The 19,336-nt window shown below is 37.2% G+C and overlaps 1 protein-coding gene across 4 annotated transcripts in view; it reads left to right on the top strand.

Annotated features, from left to right (window-relative positions):
- Positions 1 to 19,336, top strand: part of RAD54B (RAD54 homolog B) — a 119,542-nt gene that overhangs the window by 79,653 nt on the left and 20,553 nt on the right. For all 4 annotated transcript variants that reach the window (XM_036995732.2, XM_036995731.2, XM_073229840.1 and 1 more), the window contains 5 exons: positions 1,578 to 1,740; positions 5,892 to 6,117; positions 6,392 to 6,599; positions 13,955 to 14,094; positions 18,376 to 18,666. In XM_036995732.2, coding sequence (XP_036851627.1) covers positions 1,578 to 1,740; positions 5,892 to 6,117; positions 6,392 to 6,599; positions 13,955 to 14,094; positions 18,376 to 18,666 — 1,028 coding nt within the window. The remainder of the gene's footprint in view (positions 1 to 1,577; positions 1,741 to 5,891; positions 6,118 to 6,391; positions 6,600 to 13,954; positions 14,095 to 18,375; positions 18,667 to 19,336) is intronic.

Genomic DNA, 19,336 nt, shown 5'->3' with positions numbered 1-19,336 from the left:
GTTAATGTACAATTACATTAACAATTACATGGTAATTACATGTAACAATTACATGGTAACTAGACTCTCCCCATTATCAGGTCCCTACCACATACCCCATTACAGTCACTGTCCATCAGCGTAGTAAGATGCTATCAAATCACTACTTGTCTTCTCTGTATTGTACTGCCTTCCCCATGCCCCGCCCCCACATTACGTGTGCTAATCGTAATGCCCCTTTTTCTCCCTTATCCCTCCCTTCCCACCCATCCTCCCCAGTCCCTTTCCCTTTGGTAACTGTTTGTCTATTCTTGGGTTCTGTGAGTCTACTATTGTCTTGTTCCTTCAGTTTTTTCTTTATTCTTATACTCCACAGATGAGTGAAATTATTTGATACTTGTCTTTCTCCAACTGGCTTATTTCACTGAGCATAATACCCTCTAGTTCCATCCATGTTGTTGCAAATGGTAGGATTTGATTTCTTCTTATGGCTGAATAATATTCCATTGTGTGTATGTACCACATCTTCTTTATCCATTCATCTACTGATGGACATTCAGGTTGCTTCCATTTCTTGGCTATTGTAAGTAGTGCTCTGATAAACATAGGGGTGCATATGTCTTTTTGAAACTGGGCCTCTGCATTCTTAGGGTAAATTCCTAGGAGTGGAATTCCTGGGTCAAATGGTATTTCTATTTTGAGTTTTTTGAGTTCTTTTGTACAGGAACCTATTTTTAATCTCCTCCTCTCACCTCTTTGTCCTTCTCTTTTTCTTTTTCTTTATTATTCAAATCTATTTCATTTAAAAAAGGCGATTTCATTTTTAGCATGGTATAGACATATATTAAAAAAATAATTTTGCTGAGTTTACTATCTAATTTCAGATTTATTTAAGAATTGCTTTCTGGTTATATTTGATTTTGTATTGTAATATTTTAATCTTTTTAGTTATATTAATATATTTCTAATAATTACATTATTATTCAACTGTTAACTTTTTTTGCATTGCAAGGATTCATGAATTAGACACTCATGAATGTAGTAGCTAACTTTAAGCAAATAATGACGGTGAAGCAATGGAAAATTTGTTATTCTTACTCAGTTCTTCTGATTAATAGAAGTAATGGCCATTGTTAGTATGTAGGAGTGTAAATAAAGGGACCCTTATGTTAAGTTCAGGGAGCCTTTCCAGAATATGTAGCTCTGAATTGACAAGTGAATCTTGGCAAAATTCCAACCTGTGCTTTCAGTTGGAAATAGTTCTCTTTGCTATGAATACTGAACTCTTAGATGTTGTGGCTTGCTGAATTCCTTATCAGACAATAGTGAATTTCGGTGGTTTTGAAGCACACTTTTGGGCGTATGTGGCTTAGAAAGCTCTTTGTTATTCTTTGCATGAAATGGTACATCAATAAGGCATGAAATTTTTATCTTTTAATTTTGTACTCTAGGTTAGCATTAGTGTTACTAAACTTTAATTTTTTGCCAAAAATGATGACAAGCAGTTATATCTTATGAGTAATTAAAGCAAGATAATGCAGTTGCTGACAAAGTGAAATTGCAATACATTTATAGTTACACTTTCCCTTTGTCTTAAGATTCCCTTGTTATGCTACGACCAGACAATAATCACCAGTGGATGTTCAATAAGAACTGTTTCCCTCTTGTGGATGTAGTGATAGATCCTCATCTTGTGCATCATCTTCGACCACATCAGAAAGAAGGAATCATTTTCCTATATGAATGTGTGATGGGAATGAGGTAGGAAAATAAAGCATTTATTTAGTCTGATCTGAGTTTGATTTAACCTGTAACATAATCGTTTTCTAGAAAAAGCCTGATATAGTGAGTCTTGGTTAGTACATCATGAATTTCTGTTGGTAGGAATGAAGAATGATGTTTTGTGTGTGCATTTATTCCAAAAGTAGTTCTTTATGGATGCCATGTACCAGGCATCCTTCTAGGAGCCATGCATATAGGAATCAGGACCATAGTGCTTTCTCTTAAGTAGCTTATACAGTATTTGAGGAAATAGGTAAATATAGTCAACCTTAATGTCGAACAATAAGAATTCACTGCCAGCATGAGAAAAGGTTATGGGATGGGGGTAAATGGAAATAGTCTTTAATTTGTTTATGGAGATTTTGGAAAAAAATCTTTTTAAAAATCTCATGTCTACTTTTAAAAAAAAAGGAGTCTTCCCCATCTCCTTTTAAATAGATTTTTCTGATTAAAAAAATTATAGTATTCTCTCTTAAAGATATTTTAGAAGATACACACAAATACAAACACACACAAACACACACACACACACACACACACACACACACACACACACACACACACACACCAGATAAGGAAGTAAAAAAGAAAGGTTCCTGCTAACAGCTTGTTATATTTCTTTCCAGACCTTTTCCATTTGTTTTATTTTTAATGCGAAGGCTCTTGATTTTTTTTTGATTAAGGAATCATTGATATACAATCTCATGAAGGTTTTTATAACATTTGTCCATATTATCAAGTCCACCCCCAATACCCCATTGCAGTCACTGTCCATTAGCGTAGTAAGATGTTATACAAAGTCACTACTTGTGTTCTCTGTGCTATACTGCCTTCCCCGTGAGCCACCTACATTATGTGTACTAATCATAATGCCCCTTAATGCCATTCTTCCTCCCTCCTCACTCATCCCTGCCAACCCCTTCCCCTTGATAACTGCTAGACCCTTCTTGGAGTCTGGGAGTCTGCTGCTCTTTGTTCCTTCAGTTTTACTTTGTTGTTATACTCCACAAACAAGGGAAATCATTTGGTACTTGTCTTTCTCTACCTGGGTTATTTCACTGAGCAAAATACCCTACTGCTCCATCCATGTTGTTGCAAATGGAAGGACTTGTTTTCTTCTTATGGCTGAGTAATATTCTATTGTGTATATGTATGACATTTTCTTTATCCATTCATCTACTGATAGACACTTGGGTTGCTTCCATATCTTGGCTATTGTAAATAGTGCTGTGATAAACATAGGGGTACATATATCTTTTTGAATCAGGGATCTTGTTTTCTTCTGGTAAATATGTAGGAGTGGAATTCCTGGGTCAAATGGTATTTCTATTTTTAGTTTTTTGAGGCACCCCCATATGCTTTCCACAATAGTTGGACTAATTTACATTCCCATCAACAGTATAGGAGGGTTCTCCTTTCTCCGCATCTTCGCCAGCATTTGTTTTTCCTTATCTTTTCGATGTTGGCCATCCTAACTGGTCTGAGGTGATATCTCATTGTGGTTTTAATTTGCATTTTCCTGATGATTAGCAATATGGAGCATCTTTTCATGTGCCTGTTGTATATCTGAATTTCTTCTTTGGAGAATTGTCTGTTCAGATCCTCTGCCCATTTTCTAATCAGGTTATTTTCTTTTTGGGTGTTGAGGCTTGTGAGCTCTTTATGTATTTTAGATGTTAACCCCTTGTCGGATATGTCATTTATGAATATATTGTCCCATACTGTAGGATGCCTTTTTGTTCTGCTGATGTTGTCCTTTGCTGTACAGAAACTTTTTAGTTTGATGTAGTCCCATGTGTTCATTTTTGCTTTTGTTTCCCTTGCTGAAGGAGATGCGTTCAGGAAAAAGTTGCTCATGTTTATATTCAAGAGATTTTTGCCTATGTTTTCTTCTAAGAGTTTTATGGTTTCATGACTTACATTCAGGTCTTTAATCCATTTCTAGTTTACTTTTGTATATGGAGGTAGACAATAATCCAGTTTTGTTCTCTTTACATGTAGCTTTCCAGTTTTGCCAATATCAGTTGTTGAAGAGGCTGTCATTTCCCCATTTTATATCTATTCCCTTGATTTTTAAATTGTCTACTTAATAGGGAGTTGGGGATGTAAATTTCCCCAAACTCTAAAAACCCCTTTAATGATGACAAGTTAAGGGAATGCTATATCCTAGAAACTTTTGATTGTTGTTCTTTCTCAAATCTGCTTTTCTTTTTAGAGATCTTACCTCATTTGGCCTAGGAGTCATCTTTGATTCCTTCTTTCTCACCTTCTCACTCTAGTTAAACCTCAACTTTTAATTATTTGATTTCTGAATATTATTTGATACCTAATCTTTTCTGGCACTCCACTCGTGCAGCTCTAGTAACTAATGTCAGCTAACTATATTTTGTCTGGGTCATTACAATACCTCCTAAGTCATGTATCTGCTTCTGATGGTCCTCAGATCCATTCTCCTTATCACTATCAGCTTGATTTTTCTGAAAAAGTTCTGACAATGGCATTCCCTTGCTTAAAATGATTCAGACTCTCAGAACTTAGAGCAGTGTTCCCTGGTCTGTGATATGCACTTCATTGGTGGTGTGTGGGATCATTTAGGTGTACATGGACAAGTCTTGTTTTTTAATTTTAGTAGTACCATATTTAGTTAGTGAGTTATTAGAAAAAAATGGTACATTAAACTTTTGGTTTCACAGATAAATTATGCTTAGAAAGAATTTTCTTTTCAAATAAATCTAAGTAAAAAAGTGAATTTGTTTAAAGAGAAGTAATAAAGCATATAGTATCACATATATGGCGAGAAATTGTGATGGTACTCATGAAAAGTTGATGTTTGGGAGATACTGACCTCTAAGATACAGTTTGAGCTTTCAGGAGTAAGAATTCTCTTCTCATCTTTTGCCTTCTGCCTCTCTTGCCAGTTTCATAGGTTTGTATTTCCTTGCTTGGAATTCACTGTAACTACTAACTACCTGATACATGCCCTGAATTCTTGTTCACCTTTTAAGAAAAACTCTGCTCACTATGCCTCTTCTCTGTGCAGCCTTCCTGCTCATTCCCTCAATTGTGAAGGGTGGATCATTGTTCTCTCTGCCACTTACTATATCTCAGTTAGCTGCATTTGGTCCTGCATTAGCAAATTGTTGACCTGAAATGATGATAATGGCCATAATTCATGTTTGTGATTATTTCTGTATACTTTGGAATGGGAAACATATAAAATTGCTGTTTGGTTATTATTTCTATTAATAAGAATTAACAAACTACTTATTTTTAGTAATATCCTTAATTCCTTTGGACTTTGTAACCTTTTAAATATATATCAAATCTGCATTATCAGAGAGTATTAAGAAACTATGAGGTAGTATAAACATGCCACTTATTAATAACATTCTTTATAATATTTAGTTTTTTTTAGTAGAAAGTTTAAAATTATTTAATAAAACAAAATAGTAATGGATAAAGAAAATGCATAAAGAACACACACACTTAAAAAGTATCTGGGAACGTCTATAATATTTAATTTAATCATTAAATTAAATTGTATTGATTGAGTATGTCTGTAGGCTAAGGCTTTTACTAAAAGACATGTATTAAATCAAATATTTAATGTTTAATTTTTCTTACAGTACCGGGTGCTATTTTGGTTGAGGACTTCATTTACTGCCAGAGAATCATAAATATAGCCCAATACATCTTTCTGGTTTAGATTACAATGTATTTTAAACTGTTTTGATACCTAATGCTGAAACTGATAAATTTGTTCAACTGTTAGTGATGAGAAGCATAATTATTGTTAAATTGCCCAACTGTAGATATAAAATTGGGATTCATTTCTAGTCTGTCTAAATATATACAAATGATAGTAACATAATTCAGGATCAACTGTCTCATTTCATATTTGTTTTAGTAATTTAGTTGACAAATACATAATTAATGTAACTATCAAAGATGCAAAGAAAGGTATGCTGTAAATTAGCTGCATGAAAAGCTAGAAAAAGTGTTTAGTTGGGGGTACAGTTTGTTCTAATTACAAAATATCAGCTTCTGGTTCTTGACTAATAAGTGATGATATTAAGGGGCATGAAGTATTTTCCTGTTGTGATTAAAGGGAGCATAATTGTTTCTAACAGGGTGAATGGCAGATGTGGAGCTATTCTTGCTGATGAAATGGGTTTAGGGAAGACATTGCAATGCATTTCACTCATTTGGACGCTACAGTGTCAGGGACCCTATGGAGGCAAGCCAGTAATAAAAAAGACACTTATTGTCACACCTGGAAGCTTGGTGACTAATTGGAGGAAAGAATTTCAAAAATGGCTAGGAAGTGAAAGGATCAAGATATTTACTGTTGATCAGGTAAGAGACTTTTAAAAGTGTAGTTTTGGTCATTTTCTACATACCTAGCTTCTCAGATCAATACTGCAGTTTTCATTCTCTGTATAGTAGTTTTCCAAGTGTTTGTAGCTCTCCAGTTCCTTTGCAGAAAAATGGAATCTTGGCTTACAATTTGGCTTTGAGTCAACATATTCTAATGCTTGATTAATGTCTGTCAGGAATATGCTGCGTCAATTTGATTTCAAAGTTGTGCTCATGTTTTGTTAAATATTACTACCCTGCTCCTCCTTTTTAGGACCACAAAGTTGAAGAATTCATCAAATCTCCATTTTATTCTGTCCTTATCATGAGTTATGAAATGTTACTTCGTTCCCTGGATCAAATTAAGAATACAAAATTTGATCTTCTAATCTGTGATGAAGGGCATCGTTTGAAGAACAGTACCATTAAGACAACTACAGCCCTCCTTAGCCTCTCCTGTGAGAAAAGAATAATTCTAACTGGTCAGTATTTACTTTTGGGAAGATATGGAATTTTTGCCTAGCTAACATGCAAGATTTGTATTATGCTCAGTGTCCAAATAATTGGTGGTGTTGGATGGAACTCATATTAATAAACCTACAGTAATTGAGTTTGGTAGGATACTGAATTTTCGAATCCCTATGTAATTTTCTGCAACCGACATTTTAGACTTTATGAAGAATAAAACGATGGTCTCATGGTACAGAATGCAGGAGATGAGGCTGGACTGCTTGGTTCCCAAGTCTGATATTTATAGCTGTGCAACTTTGGGAAGTTATTTAACTTCTCTGTGCCTCAGTTTCCTTATCTGTGAAATAGGGATAATAATATCATCTACTTCAGTGTATGTGCTGCTGAAGTGAGCACTGCCATCTACTTCATAAAGTTGTGTTGGAAGGGTCAAAGGAGTTTAATCATATAAAGTTCCTGGAAGACTACCTGATATGTGGTAAGTGTTTAAGTATCTGTTAATCCTTATATGTATGTGCTGCATGCACATCATTTATTGTTGGCCAAACTTTCTGGCCCAGACTCTCTGGTATCATGTGTAAATATAAGAATCCTCTTCTACCCAATCCTTTTTAGCTTAAAGCTTAGACTAGAATCAGGCCTGAGAAGCTCAGGGTAGTTTTTCATACACATCATCTTGGTCTTGTGTGGCACTTTCAATTTGCCAGTCTGGTAGTAGAAGAAAGAAGAGAGTTGTATTCATTACTAACATTTATGACTCTTCCATTTTCTACTGAAGGCTCCATTTCCCTATAATCTTCAATCCCTTTGGAAGGAATGGGTAGGGCATGGTTTTTCTTATTATATCATATGTTATTTTATCCTTCATGTGTCCTTTATGCATGTCAGAACTCTTCTCGGAAGTTAAAATGAGGAGAGAGAAGGGGTGTGACCAACAACTTGCTCCTTCAGTCTATGTCTTTGGAGTGGAAATGTGCCCTGGAGCAACAGAGGACTCCTCCTATTCTGTTCCTATAGAGTTGGAGTGGGGAGGGTGTCCATCTTTGAGTAAATCACAGTCAAAATAAATTCATGGTCATTTGACTTCCAATTTGTGTGGGAGGGTTGTGATTTTTAAAACTATATATGCTTATTGAAATTGATTTTGAGAGGGGAGAGGCTCAAGATGGTGGAGTAGAAAGGCAAGATGGACCTCTTCCCCCCCCCACACACACACAAAGGAAGCAACTACAGCAAATACAACTAAACCTGAAAATGAACTGAAGACTGAAGAACGGACCATCTACACCTGGGGCAGATGAGAAGACCACACAGAAAAGGGTAAAGGGGCAGAGCCGTGACTGAGCAGGACCCAAGCCCTTCTCCCATCCAGCCCACAGACAGGAGGAAGAGGAACAGAGTGGGGAGGAGATAGGTGCCCAGGAACTCTGTGCACCTGGCCTGGAGATCTGCTCCAGGAACATGAGTCCACACTGCATTGGGTTCTGGTGGTTAGGAGGACTGGACACCAGGGACAGTTGGAACACCTTGGAAGGCTGAGACACCAGCTGCCCATGGAGGGCAGGCATGCTCACTTGTCTTGCCAAGGCCCAACACAGAGACAGCAGTTTGAAAGATTTGTTGTCAGTGGGAGGGGGCAAGGGTTGGGTAGAGCTATCTCTGCAGGAGAAAGGAGATGAAACCACCCTGGCACTCCCTCAGCCCAATTGGTAGAGCACTCTGAGGAGCCCCAGATACTCTGTCCCCCTCACTAGTGACTCAGACCCAATGTGCCATCCTGTGCACTGCTGACATGCCAGCTCACCCGGCCCAGCAGCATCCAACTTTGCTGCCTGGTGGGTTGAGGGAGACTCTCCCAGCTTTCTGCCCAATTGGGGAGCCATCTCCAAGAGCTCCTTCTTCCCCATGGGTGGTGATACTGGATGCTGCACGCCTCATGCTGCTGGGGGGCGCCCGTGGGACTCGCTGCTGTATCAGCTGTGTGCCACTGCGGTGTGACTGGGTGCCTCTGCTACCAGCATGGACTCCACCATGGGACTTGCTACTGCGTTGACCCATGCCCCTGTGTGCCCCTTTCACCATGATATTTGCTGCCTCAATGAGCCCGTGCACCCTCCCAGCATGATTGGCCATCCATACTGGGCACCCTCAGGCTCTGCAACCTGGCAACTACTGGGAGCCTGAGCACCCTGCCATTGTTCAAATTGCAGTGCGACCGCCCCACCCACTCGTTATCCCAGCAGCCCTGCCACGACTGCAGGGCAGGCAGAGAGCAGCCCTGCCCACAATGATCCCAGCAGAAACCAGTGCTCTGCTCACATAGGCCTGGTTGTGGCTCAGCAGACTGAGATAAACCACTGCCAGCACACAGAGAGAAAGGAAGGCCCTCCTCATTGCCCGCCAATAGCAAAGGAGAACCAGGCAGTGGAGCGGAAAGGGTCCTGAGCCTCTAGGCACCACAGGATGCCTTCTTCTTCTTAAAGCCATTACTCTCTAAACCAGGAAGCATAGAAGATTCAAAGTAATACAAAGAAACACAGAAACTCTGACAAAATGAGGAGGTAGAGGAGTATGTTCCAAACAAAACTACAGGAGAAGTCACCAGAAAGAGGGCTAAATGAATTGGAGACCACCAGTCTTCTTGATACTGATTTCAAAGTAAAAGTCATACTATGCTCACTGATCTGAAGAAATGTATTAAAGATCTCAGGGAGGACTTCAACAAAGAAATACAAGAGCTGAAGAATAGAGTAACAAATGAAACCTACAATGGAGGGAATGAACAATAATAGATTGCTGCAAACAGAGAAGACAATGAGATGGAAATTAGAGAACAGGAACACAATAAAGCTGAGGAACAGAGAAAAAGGGTCTCTAGGAATGAAAGAATGATGAGAGCTGCGTCAATATTTGTATAATAGGTGTACCAGAAGGAGAAGAGAGAGAAAAGCAAGTCTCTTTAAGGACATAATTGTTGAAAACTTCCCCAGTCTGGATAAGGAAACAGACCCTCAAGTCATGGAAGAGCAGAGAGCCCCTCACATATTTATATGCTGCCTACAAGAGACACATTTCAGACCCAAGGACATACACAGACTAAAAGTGAAGGAATGGAAGAGGCTATTTAATGCAAACAATAGGGGGAAGAAATAGCAGGAGTTGCAGTACTTATATCACACAAAATAGATTTCAAAACAAAGAAAGTAACAAGAGACAAAGAAGGACATTACGTAATGATAAGGGGTCAGTCCAACAAGAGTATATAACTATTAAAAATAACTATGCCTCCAACATAGTGCATCTAAATACGTAAAACAAATACTAACAGAATTAAAGGGGGAAGTAGATTGCAACACATTCGTTGTAGGAGACTTTAACACACCACTCACATCAACAAGCAGATCAACCAGACAGAAAATAAATAAGGAAGCAGAGGCAATGAACAATACATTAGTTCAGATGGACTTAAAACAGGTATCTACAGAACACACCATCCAAAAGCAGCAGGATAGACATTTTTCTCGAGTGTACGTGGAACAGTCTCCAGAAGAGATAACACACTAGGCCACAAAAAGAGCCTCAATAAATTTAAAAAGATTGAAATTGTATCAAGCAATTTCGCAGTCCACAATGGTAAGAAGCTAGGAATAAATTACATGAAGAAAACAAAAAGTCTACAAACATGGAGTCTAAACAACATGCTTCTAAATAATAAATGGATCAATGACCAAATTAAAACAGAAATCAAGCAATACATGGAGACAAATGAAAACAAAAAAACAGCAGTCCAATATTTGTGTAATGCCAGAAAGGCCATTCTAAGAGGGAACTACACAGCAATACAGGCCTACCTCAAGAAACAAGAACAATCCCAAATAAATACTCTAAACTCACAGTTAAAGAAATTAGAAAAAGAAGAACAAATGAAACCCAAAGTTAGTAGGAGGGACATAAAAAGATCACAGAAGAAATAAATAATACAGAGCAGATAAAATAATTTAAAAAATTAGTGAAACTAAGAGCTGGTTTTTTGAGAAAATAAATAAAATAGATAAACTCCTGGCCAGACTTATCAAAAAAAAAAATAGAGAGTACACAAATAAAACCAGAAACAAAGAAGGAATAGTCACAACAGATACCACAGAAATACAAATAATTATTAGAGAAAGCTATGAAAAATTAGATGCCAGTGAACTGGACAACCTAGAAGAAACAGACAAATTCCTAAAAAACTACAACCTTCCAAGACTGACCCAGGAAGAAACAGAAAATCTGAACAGACCATTCACCAGCAGTGAAATTAAATTGGTAATAAAAAAACTCCCCAAAACAAAATTCTGGGACTAGATGGCTTCACAGCTGAATTCTACCAAGGATTTAAAGAAGAGCACACATAATGTAGGGGGTGGGGTTCACGTGGAGGGCAGTATAACACAGAGAAGACAAGTAGTGACTCTATAGAATCTTACTATGCTAATGGACAGTGACTGCAGTGGGGTGTGGGGGGGGGATTTGATAATATGGGTGAATGTAATAACCACAGTGTTGCTCATGTCAAACCTTTATAAGATTGTTTATCAGTGATACCTTAATAAAAAAAAATACACAGGCATACACACTTAATGTAAACATTTTCCTGTATTACATAATCTTGAAAGCTGATGTGACGAATATCTATAAGCATGTAAGTTTATGTATGAATTTGTGTAAAGAGCTCTTAGAGCTCTTTATGGACATAATAGTGGAGGATATAGATAAAGGTTGTTGGTAGTGTTCTAGTACTTGGGTTGGGAGGTTGATTTATATCTGTTCTTAAAAAAAAAGCAATAAAACAAAGCAAAAGCTTTTTTTGCTGGGATGGAGGAAGGAAAGAGAAAGGTCTTGCATTTCCCTAGAAGTTTCTCTTCCATACCCCTGAAAATAGTTTTAATAAATACATCAACCTGACTTGAAAGTGTTTCCTTTTTTCTTCTTAAACTTTTATTACCAAATTATTTAGGTGCTTCTGTGGGTTCTACCTTGTCTAGAATTAGAAAAGAGTACTAAAAGCAGTCAATTGAGGGCTGAACCACCTCTAGACAACCTTTGTGACAACTTACTAGAATGTTGCTCTGCTAGTTAGTGCAGTGGCTTTCTCTTGTAACCATGTGCCCCTTCACTCTCTCTCTCTCCCTCCCTTCCTCCCTCCCTCTCTCTCTCTCTCTCTCTCTCTCTCTCTCTCTCTCTCTCTCTCTCTCTCTCTCTCTGTCTCCCCCCCTCCCTCTCTCTCTCTCTCTCTCTCTCTCTCTCTCATTCCTTCCTTTCTCTGTTTCCTCCTTATTTTCTGCTCCAAATCCCTTTTCTTATCCCCTGATATTCTGCCTTTCTTTTTTTTTCTAGTTTTGCCTTTGCCTCTCTCCCTTATATCAGTGTGATTACAGGTGTAAATGACAGATATCTGAATCAAATGTGCTTCTTCATCCACATTTCTGGAAGCCTTGAGGTAGGGCAGCCTCCACAATGTCATCAAGGATTCTGATTCTTTTTTTCCTCTGCTGTGCCATGTTTGACGTTGGCTTCCTCAGGCTGATAGTTCCTGCCTCCATTCCCACATCATGACTAGATGTGGTGATATCCAAAGGAGAACAGGGACTGGCTCTTCCTGTTTCTTCATTTTTAAGAATGAGGAAACTTTCCCAAAAGCCTCTCCCTGACTTCCTCTCATGCCTCATTGGACAGGATGGGTCACATGCTATCGGTGGAAGCTATCTCACCTTTTCTGGGCTGTTGTACTCATTCCTTAGCTACTGGGACTGTTAATTAAATAACTCATATCTTCTGCCTTTCCTTGGGTGAAGGCTTCCACTCTCCACTGCAGCTTAGTCAACAATTAACTCATATAGGGGTAAGTGAAAAATGCCAGCGCCAGCGACTCAGGGTAATTTCAGGACCAACTTTATAGTACATTATGTTCTAAGGCTCATTGTAGCTTCTTTCCATTTTCTGATTCCATTATTCTCTTTCTCCTGAGAGCACTCCCTCCATAAATGGTGTTCTGCCAAATCCCTGTCTTAGGCTTTGCTTTTGGGGAACTCAGTCAAAGACACAAACCCTTTCCTATATGAGTCATTGGCAAAGTGGATAAAACTGCCATGACTAGCTTGGATTAATTAGTTGGGATGGATAAATGTCTGGAAGCCAACCACAAGGATCATATTACCTTTCCCCTCTTTCCTTCTTATTTTTCCCATTCCCCACAACTTTATTAGTCATTGTCATGAATATTCTTTTAAAGACTTTCAAAATGCATACCAACACATTAATATATTTTCTCTAACTCTATGATGTGTCGAAAAATTTAGAACTGACTAGATGTGTTAAAAAAAATTAGCTTTGGGCCAACTTAGGGTTGACCCATATAATTTTGAAGGAAGTGATCCTTAAACTCCCTGGCATTTGTAAAATTCATGTCATCTGTTCATGAAATAAGTGCATTTTGATTTACTTCTAATGTTATTTATATCTTTGGACAGCTTTTTCTAGTCTTTTATTTGAACATCTGAAATTATACTGTTGGACTATGCTGATTTATATGTTCTTTAATATAATTATTGAAACATGACAATGTTCCTTTGAAAATTAGTTATCCACAAGTTATTGAATATGTAATATATGCAGGGTATATTAATCTCTTATACTTTGTGTCAGCCTTTGGGATCAGTGAACATCCCAATTTGATCAAATAATTTGAAAGTTAATAAAAATAGATGCAATTCACTGAGTGTTTACTAAATGGCAGGCACTTTGCTGGGTACTTTACATACATTGTCTCTACTTTTCATGGTAATACCCCTTTGAAATTATTAGCTCCCCACTTTTATAAGTGAAAAAAGTCCTAAGTTTAACTTCAAGAGCTTAAGCAATTTGCCCGAAGTCAGATAGTTGTAATAATATTATGAATCACTAACAGTAATGGAACATTTATTATGCTCTATTCTAAGTATAGTATATGGATCAACTAATTAGATCTTTACAACTCTAGGAGCTACTATTACTACCCCCATTTTAAAGAAATAAATTGGAGTAGGTAACTTGCAAGGATTACTCAGAGAGTAAGTGATACAGGTAGAAAATAAATCCAACCAGTCAGACTCCAGAGCCTATATACATTCACCCCTATGCTGTATTAAATAAGAATTTAGTGCACAATTAAAGTCAGAGTTAAAATTTATTTGATGATTAATAGTTTTTTTTTCCAATTAGATTTGTCTGCTTTAGGGACTTTGCTTGTATTTAGTCCTCTTAAGGACAAGAGTACAAATTTCTATGAAGACCTGTTCTTATAAACCACAAAGTTGACCTTCTTATAATTTTTATCTCCTTTTAGGTACTCCAATTCAGAATGATCTCCAGGAATTTTTTGCATTAATTGATTTTGTAAATCCAGGAATATTAGGCTCTTTGTCATCTTACAGAAAAATATATGAAGAACCTATCATTTTATCGAGACAACCTTCTGCTTCTGAGGTATAATTTACTTTAATAAATAGGTTTAAAAAGAACCAGGTGTCCATAACTTGGCTATTATCTTAATTTAGGGAAAATTAAATTAGTATAGGGAGTTCTCAATTTTTCCCACAATCCTTCAGCTCTTCCTGTATTCCTTATTTTAGAAAATTCAATCATCATTTTAAGTAGACACATCACAAAAAAATATAAATGACAGTAAACATATGAAAGTGTTCACCCTCAGTGGTATTGAAAAATGGTATACCAAAATGACTATAAAGTAGTTTTTGTATTTTTCTATTGATATTTTAGTTGGTTGGATTTGCATAGTAATTACCAAATGTAGGTGAGAGTACTACCCTCTACTGGTTGAAATGTGAATTCATAGAACTGGAGGACAGTTTGGCAATGTGTATCAAAAGCCTTAAAATTGTGTATATTTTGTGGTCTGGCAATACCATATTTAGGAATTTCATTATAAAGAAATAATCACTGATGTGCTTGAAGAGCTGTAAGAGTGAAAAGTTAGAAACAAACTAAAGGAAACAAGCTAATTGGAAACAAACATTTGTAAAGGTAGGGAAAAGGTGAAATTAGAGTCTGCCTATTGTATAGACAATGTATTTCACTGAATCTAAGATAATAGCAATTCTAAGGTACATCATTATTTTATGTACCACTAAGGAAAACATGCCATCAATTATAATTTTAAGAAGTCCTTGATTATAAAAAGCATTCTGAGGTGGGGAAAAAGATGGTGGTGTGAGAAGTGAGACAGAAACCTCCTGCTAAAACCCATATTACATGAAAATACAGCAAATATAACTATCCTGAAAGAGTGACCCAAAGAATGTATAACAGGCTACCTGCATGTGGGGAAAAGAGAAGACCTCACAGAAAAGGGTAAAGTAGCAAAGCCATGATCTGGGAGAACCCAAGCCCTTCCCCAACCCCAGCTCACAGGCAGGAGAAAGAGAAATGGAGGAGGGAGGGAGCAGAAGCCCAGGACTGCTATACACCCAGCCCTGGAGATATGCTCCAGGAGCATGAACCCACATTATGTGGTGCTCTGGAGATTATTGGGGTTGGAAAGCAAAGACAAGCAGAATACTTGGAGAGACTGAGATTCTAGCTGCTTGTAGAGAATAGGTATGCAAACCTGCAACTCCAGGACAAAAGAAAGGCAGGTGCCTTGAAAGACTTCACAACAGCAAGAGGGGTGCTAAAGGGGCAAAGATTACACAGTGCTTGCTGCTCAGGAGAGGGAACAGGTGGACACAATTGTCCTGGCATACTCAACCCAGCAGGTTGGGAACTTTCAGGAAGTTCAGACACTCCATCCCTTTGGCTGGCAATGCAGCCCTGAGGCCTCCCACTGTGATAGGCAGCCTGCCGCTCCTTCTTCCTGGCAGGCACTGGTCTGCATACCTGCTGCCCCCACCATTGTGCCAGGCCAGCTGGAGCGTGGCCCTACCTAGGGCAGCTACAGGGGCATAATGCAGAGGCTCCTCCCTGCAATCTTGGCCCAACTGGACCTGGCAGTGGAGGTAGTTGTTGCAGCTGGGAAGCAGGAAAGAGCTCTTTCCTCCCAGCAGGCACTGGTGCCACTTGCCTGAGATCCCTTCATTGCTCAAGGTGCTAGGCAGCTCCAGAGAGTAGAGCTTCTGGGTGCCAGAAGGTGCCACCTACACAAAGTTATTATTATTCCATAGTAATCATAAGAAACATGAAATGACAAAAGAATTTTGAACAAACCAGAATTCCTCAAACACCAGAAAGAGGGCTAAGTGAAACTGAAATCACCAATCTTCTTGATAAAGATTTCAAAATAAAAATAATAAACATGCTCATGGAGCTACAGAAAAATATTCAAAATCTCAGTGAGGACTTCAAGAAAGAGATAGAAACTTTGGAAAATACAGTGTCTGAAATGAAACATACAATGGAGGGATTTAAAAGCAAATTAGATGAGGTAGAGGAGATGGTAAAATAGAAATCAAAGAACAGGAAAACAAGCTGAGGCACAGAGAGAAAAAGGATCTCTAGGAGTTAAAGAATAATAAAACTGTGTGACTAGTCCAAACAGAACAACATTTGCATTTATAGGGGTACCAGAGGAAGAGAGAAAAAAAGGGATAAAAAGTCTCTGAGGAAATAATTGCTGAAAACTTCCCCAATCTGGTCTTTCAGATGATGGAAGCGCACAGATATCCAAGGGACCCTAGAAAGAACATCAAGACATATAATAATTAAAATGGCAAAGATCATGGACAAGGAGAGAGTATTAAAAACAGCCAGAGATAGAAAAAAGATCATGTATAAAGGAAAGCCCATCAGGCTGTCACCAGACTTTTCAGCAGAAACCTTATAGGCCAGACGGGAGTGGCATGATATATTTCATGCAATGAAACAGAAGGGCCTCTAACCAATAATACTCTACCCAGCAAGATTATCATTTAAATTCAAAGAGGGATTAAACAATTTCCAGATAAGCAAAAGTTGAGGGAATTTACCTCCCACAAAACCTCTCTACAGTGTATTTTAAAGGGACTGCTTTAGATGGAAGTGTTCTAAGGCTAAATAGCTGTCACCAGAGAAAATAAAATCACAGTAAAGGAAGTAGACCAATTAATTACTAAGCAAATGTAAAATTAAATCAACTACCCACAAAGTCAGTCAAGGGATACACAAAGAGTACAGAATATGAGACCTAATATATAAAGAATGGAGGAGGAAGAAAAGGGAGGAAAAAACCCTTTAGACTGTGTTTGAAATAGCATAATAAGGGAGTTAAGTTAGACTGTTAGATAGTAAAGAAGCTGCCCTTGAGCCTTTGGTAACCATGAATCTAAAGGCTGCAATGTCAGTAAGTACATATCTATTGATAATCACCCAAAGTGTAAATGTACTGAATGCACCAATCTAAAGACAGAGTTACAGAATGGATGAAAAACAAGACCCATCTATATGCTGCCTACAAGAGATTCACTTCAAAGCCAAAGACATACACAGACTCAAAGTGGAGGGATGGAAAAAAATATTTCATGCAAATAATAGAGAGAGAAAGCAGGAGTTGCAATGCTTGTATCAGACAAAGTAGATTTCAAAACAAAAAAAGTAACAAGATAAAAAAAGCATCCTATTTCAGAGAAGTTAAAGTGTAAAAAAAGTATGTTTCAGTTAATAAAATATAATCAGTCAACAAATATTTATCAAGCATTTCACATGAACCAGGAACCATGAAAAATATTGTTTTATAGATATATATTAGCATGGATAATGTTCATGACACATTATCTAAAAATAAATCATGTGAATTTATTTACCTAACACATACATTAAATACCTAAAGTGGGCCGAATGCTGAGTGCTGGATTCTAGGGAACAGTGATAAGCTAAACTGACTGGATCCTTGTTTCCATGAAGCCATATAGTTTAAGATCCTATTTTTGTTACAAATACAAATCAAAATAAAATATTAAATACATTTGCATATTATAAAGAAAAAAGACTTGGGAGATGTACATAAAAGTCTTGACAGCAGTGGTTGTTTTTGGTTGATTAAAGTTGGTTTTCATTTTATTGTTTTTGGAAAACTATTTTCTGACTTTTCTCTAGTGAACCTATTTCATTTGTAGTAAATATTAAAAATGGTGTTAAAATATAAGGGAAATTTTCTATGATTAATATGGAAACAAATATTGCATATGGGATTTATTTTAAGCTTCACTGTGAAGATCTGTACACTCAGAAGATTGTATATAGAGAATTTAAAACCTTATTTAATTTATGCTGTATTTTGGCTTGAAAACATACTGTTATTTAGTGAACAATGTGTAATGGTTTTGAATGAGTCAGCTGTGCCTTGCATCAGTAATTTCTTTTAGGCTTAATTTTAGGATCAATGACTTCAAAATATTTGCTTCTAAGAATTTGCTGTATTAGTTCATGATGACTTTTAGACTATAACCATGACAGTCTTCACATAAAAGCTTACTTTTAGAATAATTTATATTTTAGAATAGTTTGTAGATTATTAATTTCTGATGGCTCTCAATGTTGCCAATAGCCAAGCAAACAAGGATTAGGAGACTTCACTAATTAAATGTTTGTGCTGAGTATTTACGAAGATGATGGGTTTTTTATTCTATCCCAAACTTGTATTTCATTTCTTCTGTTAAAAAAAAAATCTGAAAGAAACAATTCATAAATGGTTTCTTACTATAAAATGTTTAATGTTCATTTTAACTGCAAGTGTTTTTTGTCTATGACACTTTTAAATCTGCTATTTTTTCATAGGAAGAAAAGGAGTTAGGAGAGAGAAGAGCTGTTGAACTTACTTGCCTCACTGGTCTTTTTATCCTTAGAAGAACCCAAGAGGTCATAAATGAGTATCTTCCACCCAAAATAGAGAATGTAATCTTTTGCCGACCAGGAACACTACAGATTAAGCTTTACCGAAAGCTGCTGGATTCTCAGGCTGTCAGGTTCTGTCTTCAAGGGATGTTGGAAAGTAGTCCTCATCTAATATGTATAGGAGCTCTTAAAAAATTGTGCAATCACCCCTGCCTTTTGTTCAATTCTATAAAGGTAAGTATGTGAGACTGTGTCAGGGGTATGAGCTGAGGGTTCTACATCTTGTGAATCTAAGTGGGCAGATTGGGCTAATCCCATGGGGTGCATTTGTGGTGTCTCAGAAGTTCTGCAGCTTCTCCAGTATGTTTCTGCTATGGAGCTTATCCAGCCTTCTACTTATTCTTCAGAGCATGTCCACATTCACTGAGTTGAACTGGGGATGCAGTGGGTATGAGGCCTTGTAGAGTTTGTGCCCCATGCCCTTTGGTACCAGGTGTAAATACTTTGCATGGTCTCCCATTCTATTTGATATTATTATAGCCAGTCAGTTTTGTTTGGTGCTAACAAATAGAATATTTGCCATTAAAAATAATTTAATGTTTCCCCATTATAAAAGTAATAAATGATTATTGTATGAAATTTATAAAACTCAGTCACAGAGAAGAAAATAAAAATGTATTGGTTAGAATGTAATTGGTACAACTGGAGGATAGTTAGCAGTTTGTGTATCAAAGCCTTTAAATTGTGTATATTTTATAGCCTGGCAATACCACTTTTAGAAATTTGTTAGAAAGAAAAAAAGCTTTCCAGCCAGAGAAAACTACATTGTGGTATTAATAATAATCTTGCTAACACTTATTAAGCCTTTGTCATATACCAAACACTAAGTATTTTTCTAGTATTA

Source organism: Manis javanica, chromosome 2 (assembly GCF_040802235.1).
Source record: "Manis javanica isolate MJ-LG chromosome 2, MJ_LKY, whole genome shotgun sequence".
NCBI lineage: Eukaryota > Metazoa > Chordata > Mammalia > Pholidota > Manidae > Manis > Manis javanica.
The sequence above is the reverse complement of the archived record's forward strand: the minus strand, read 5'-3'. Positions and strand labels throughout refer to the sequence as shown.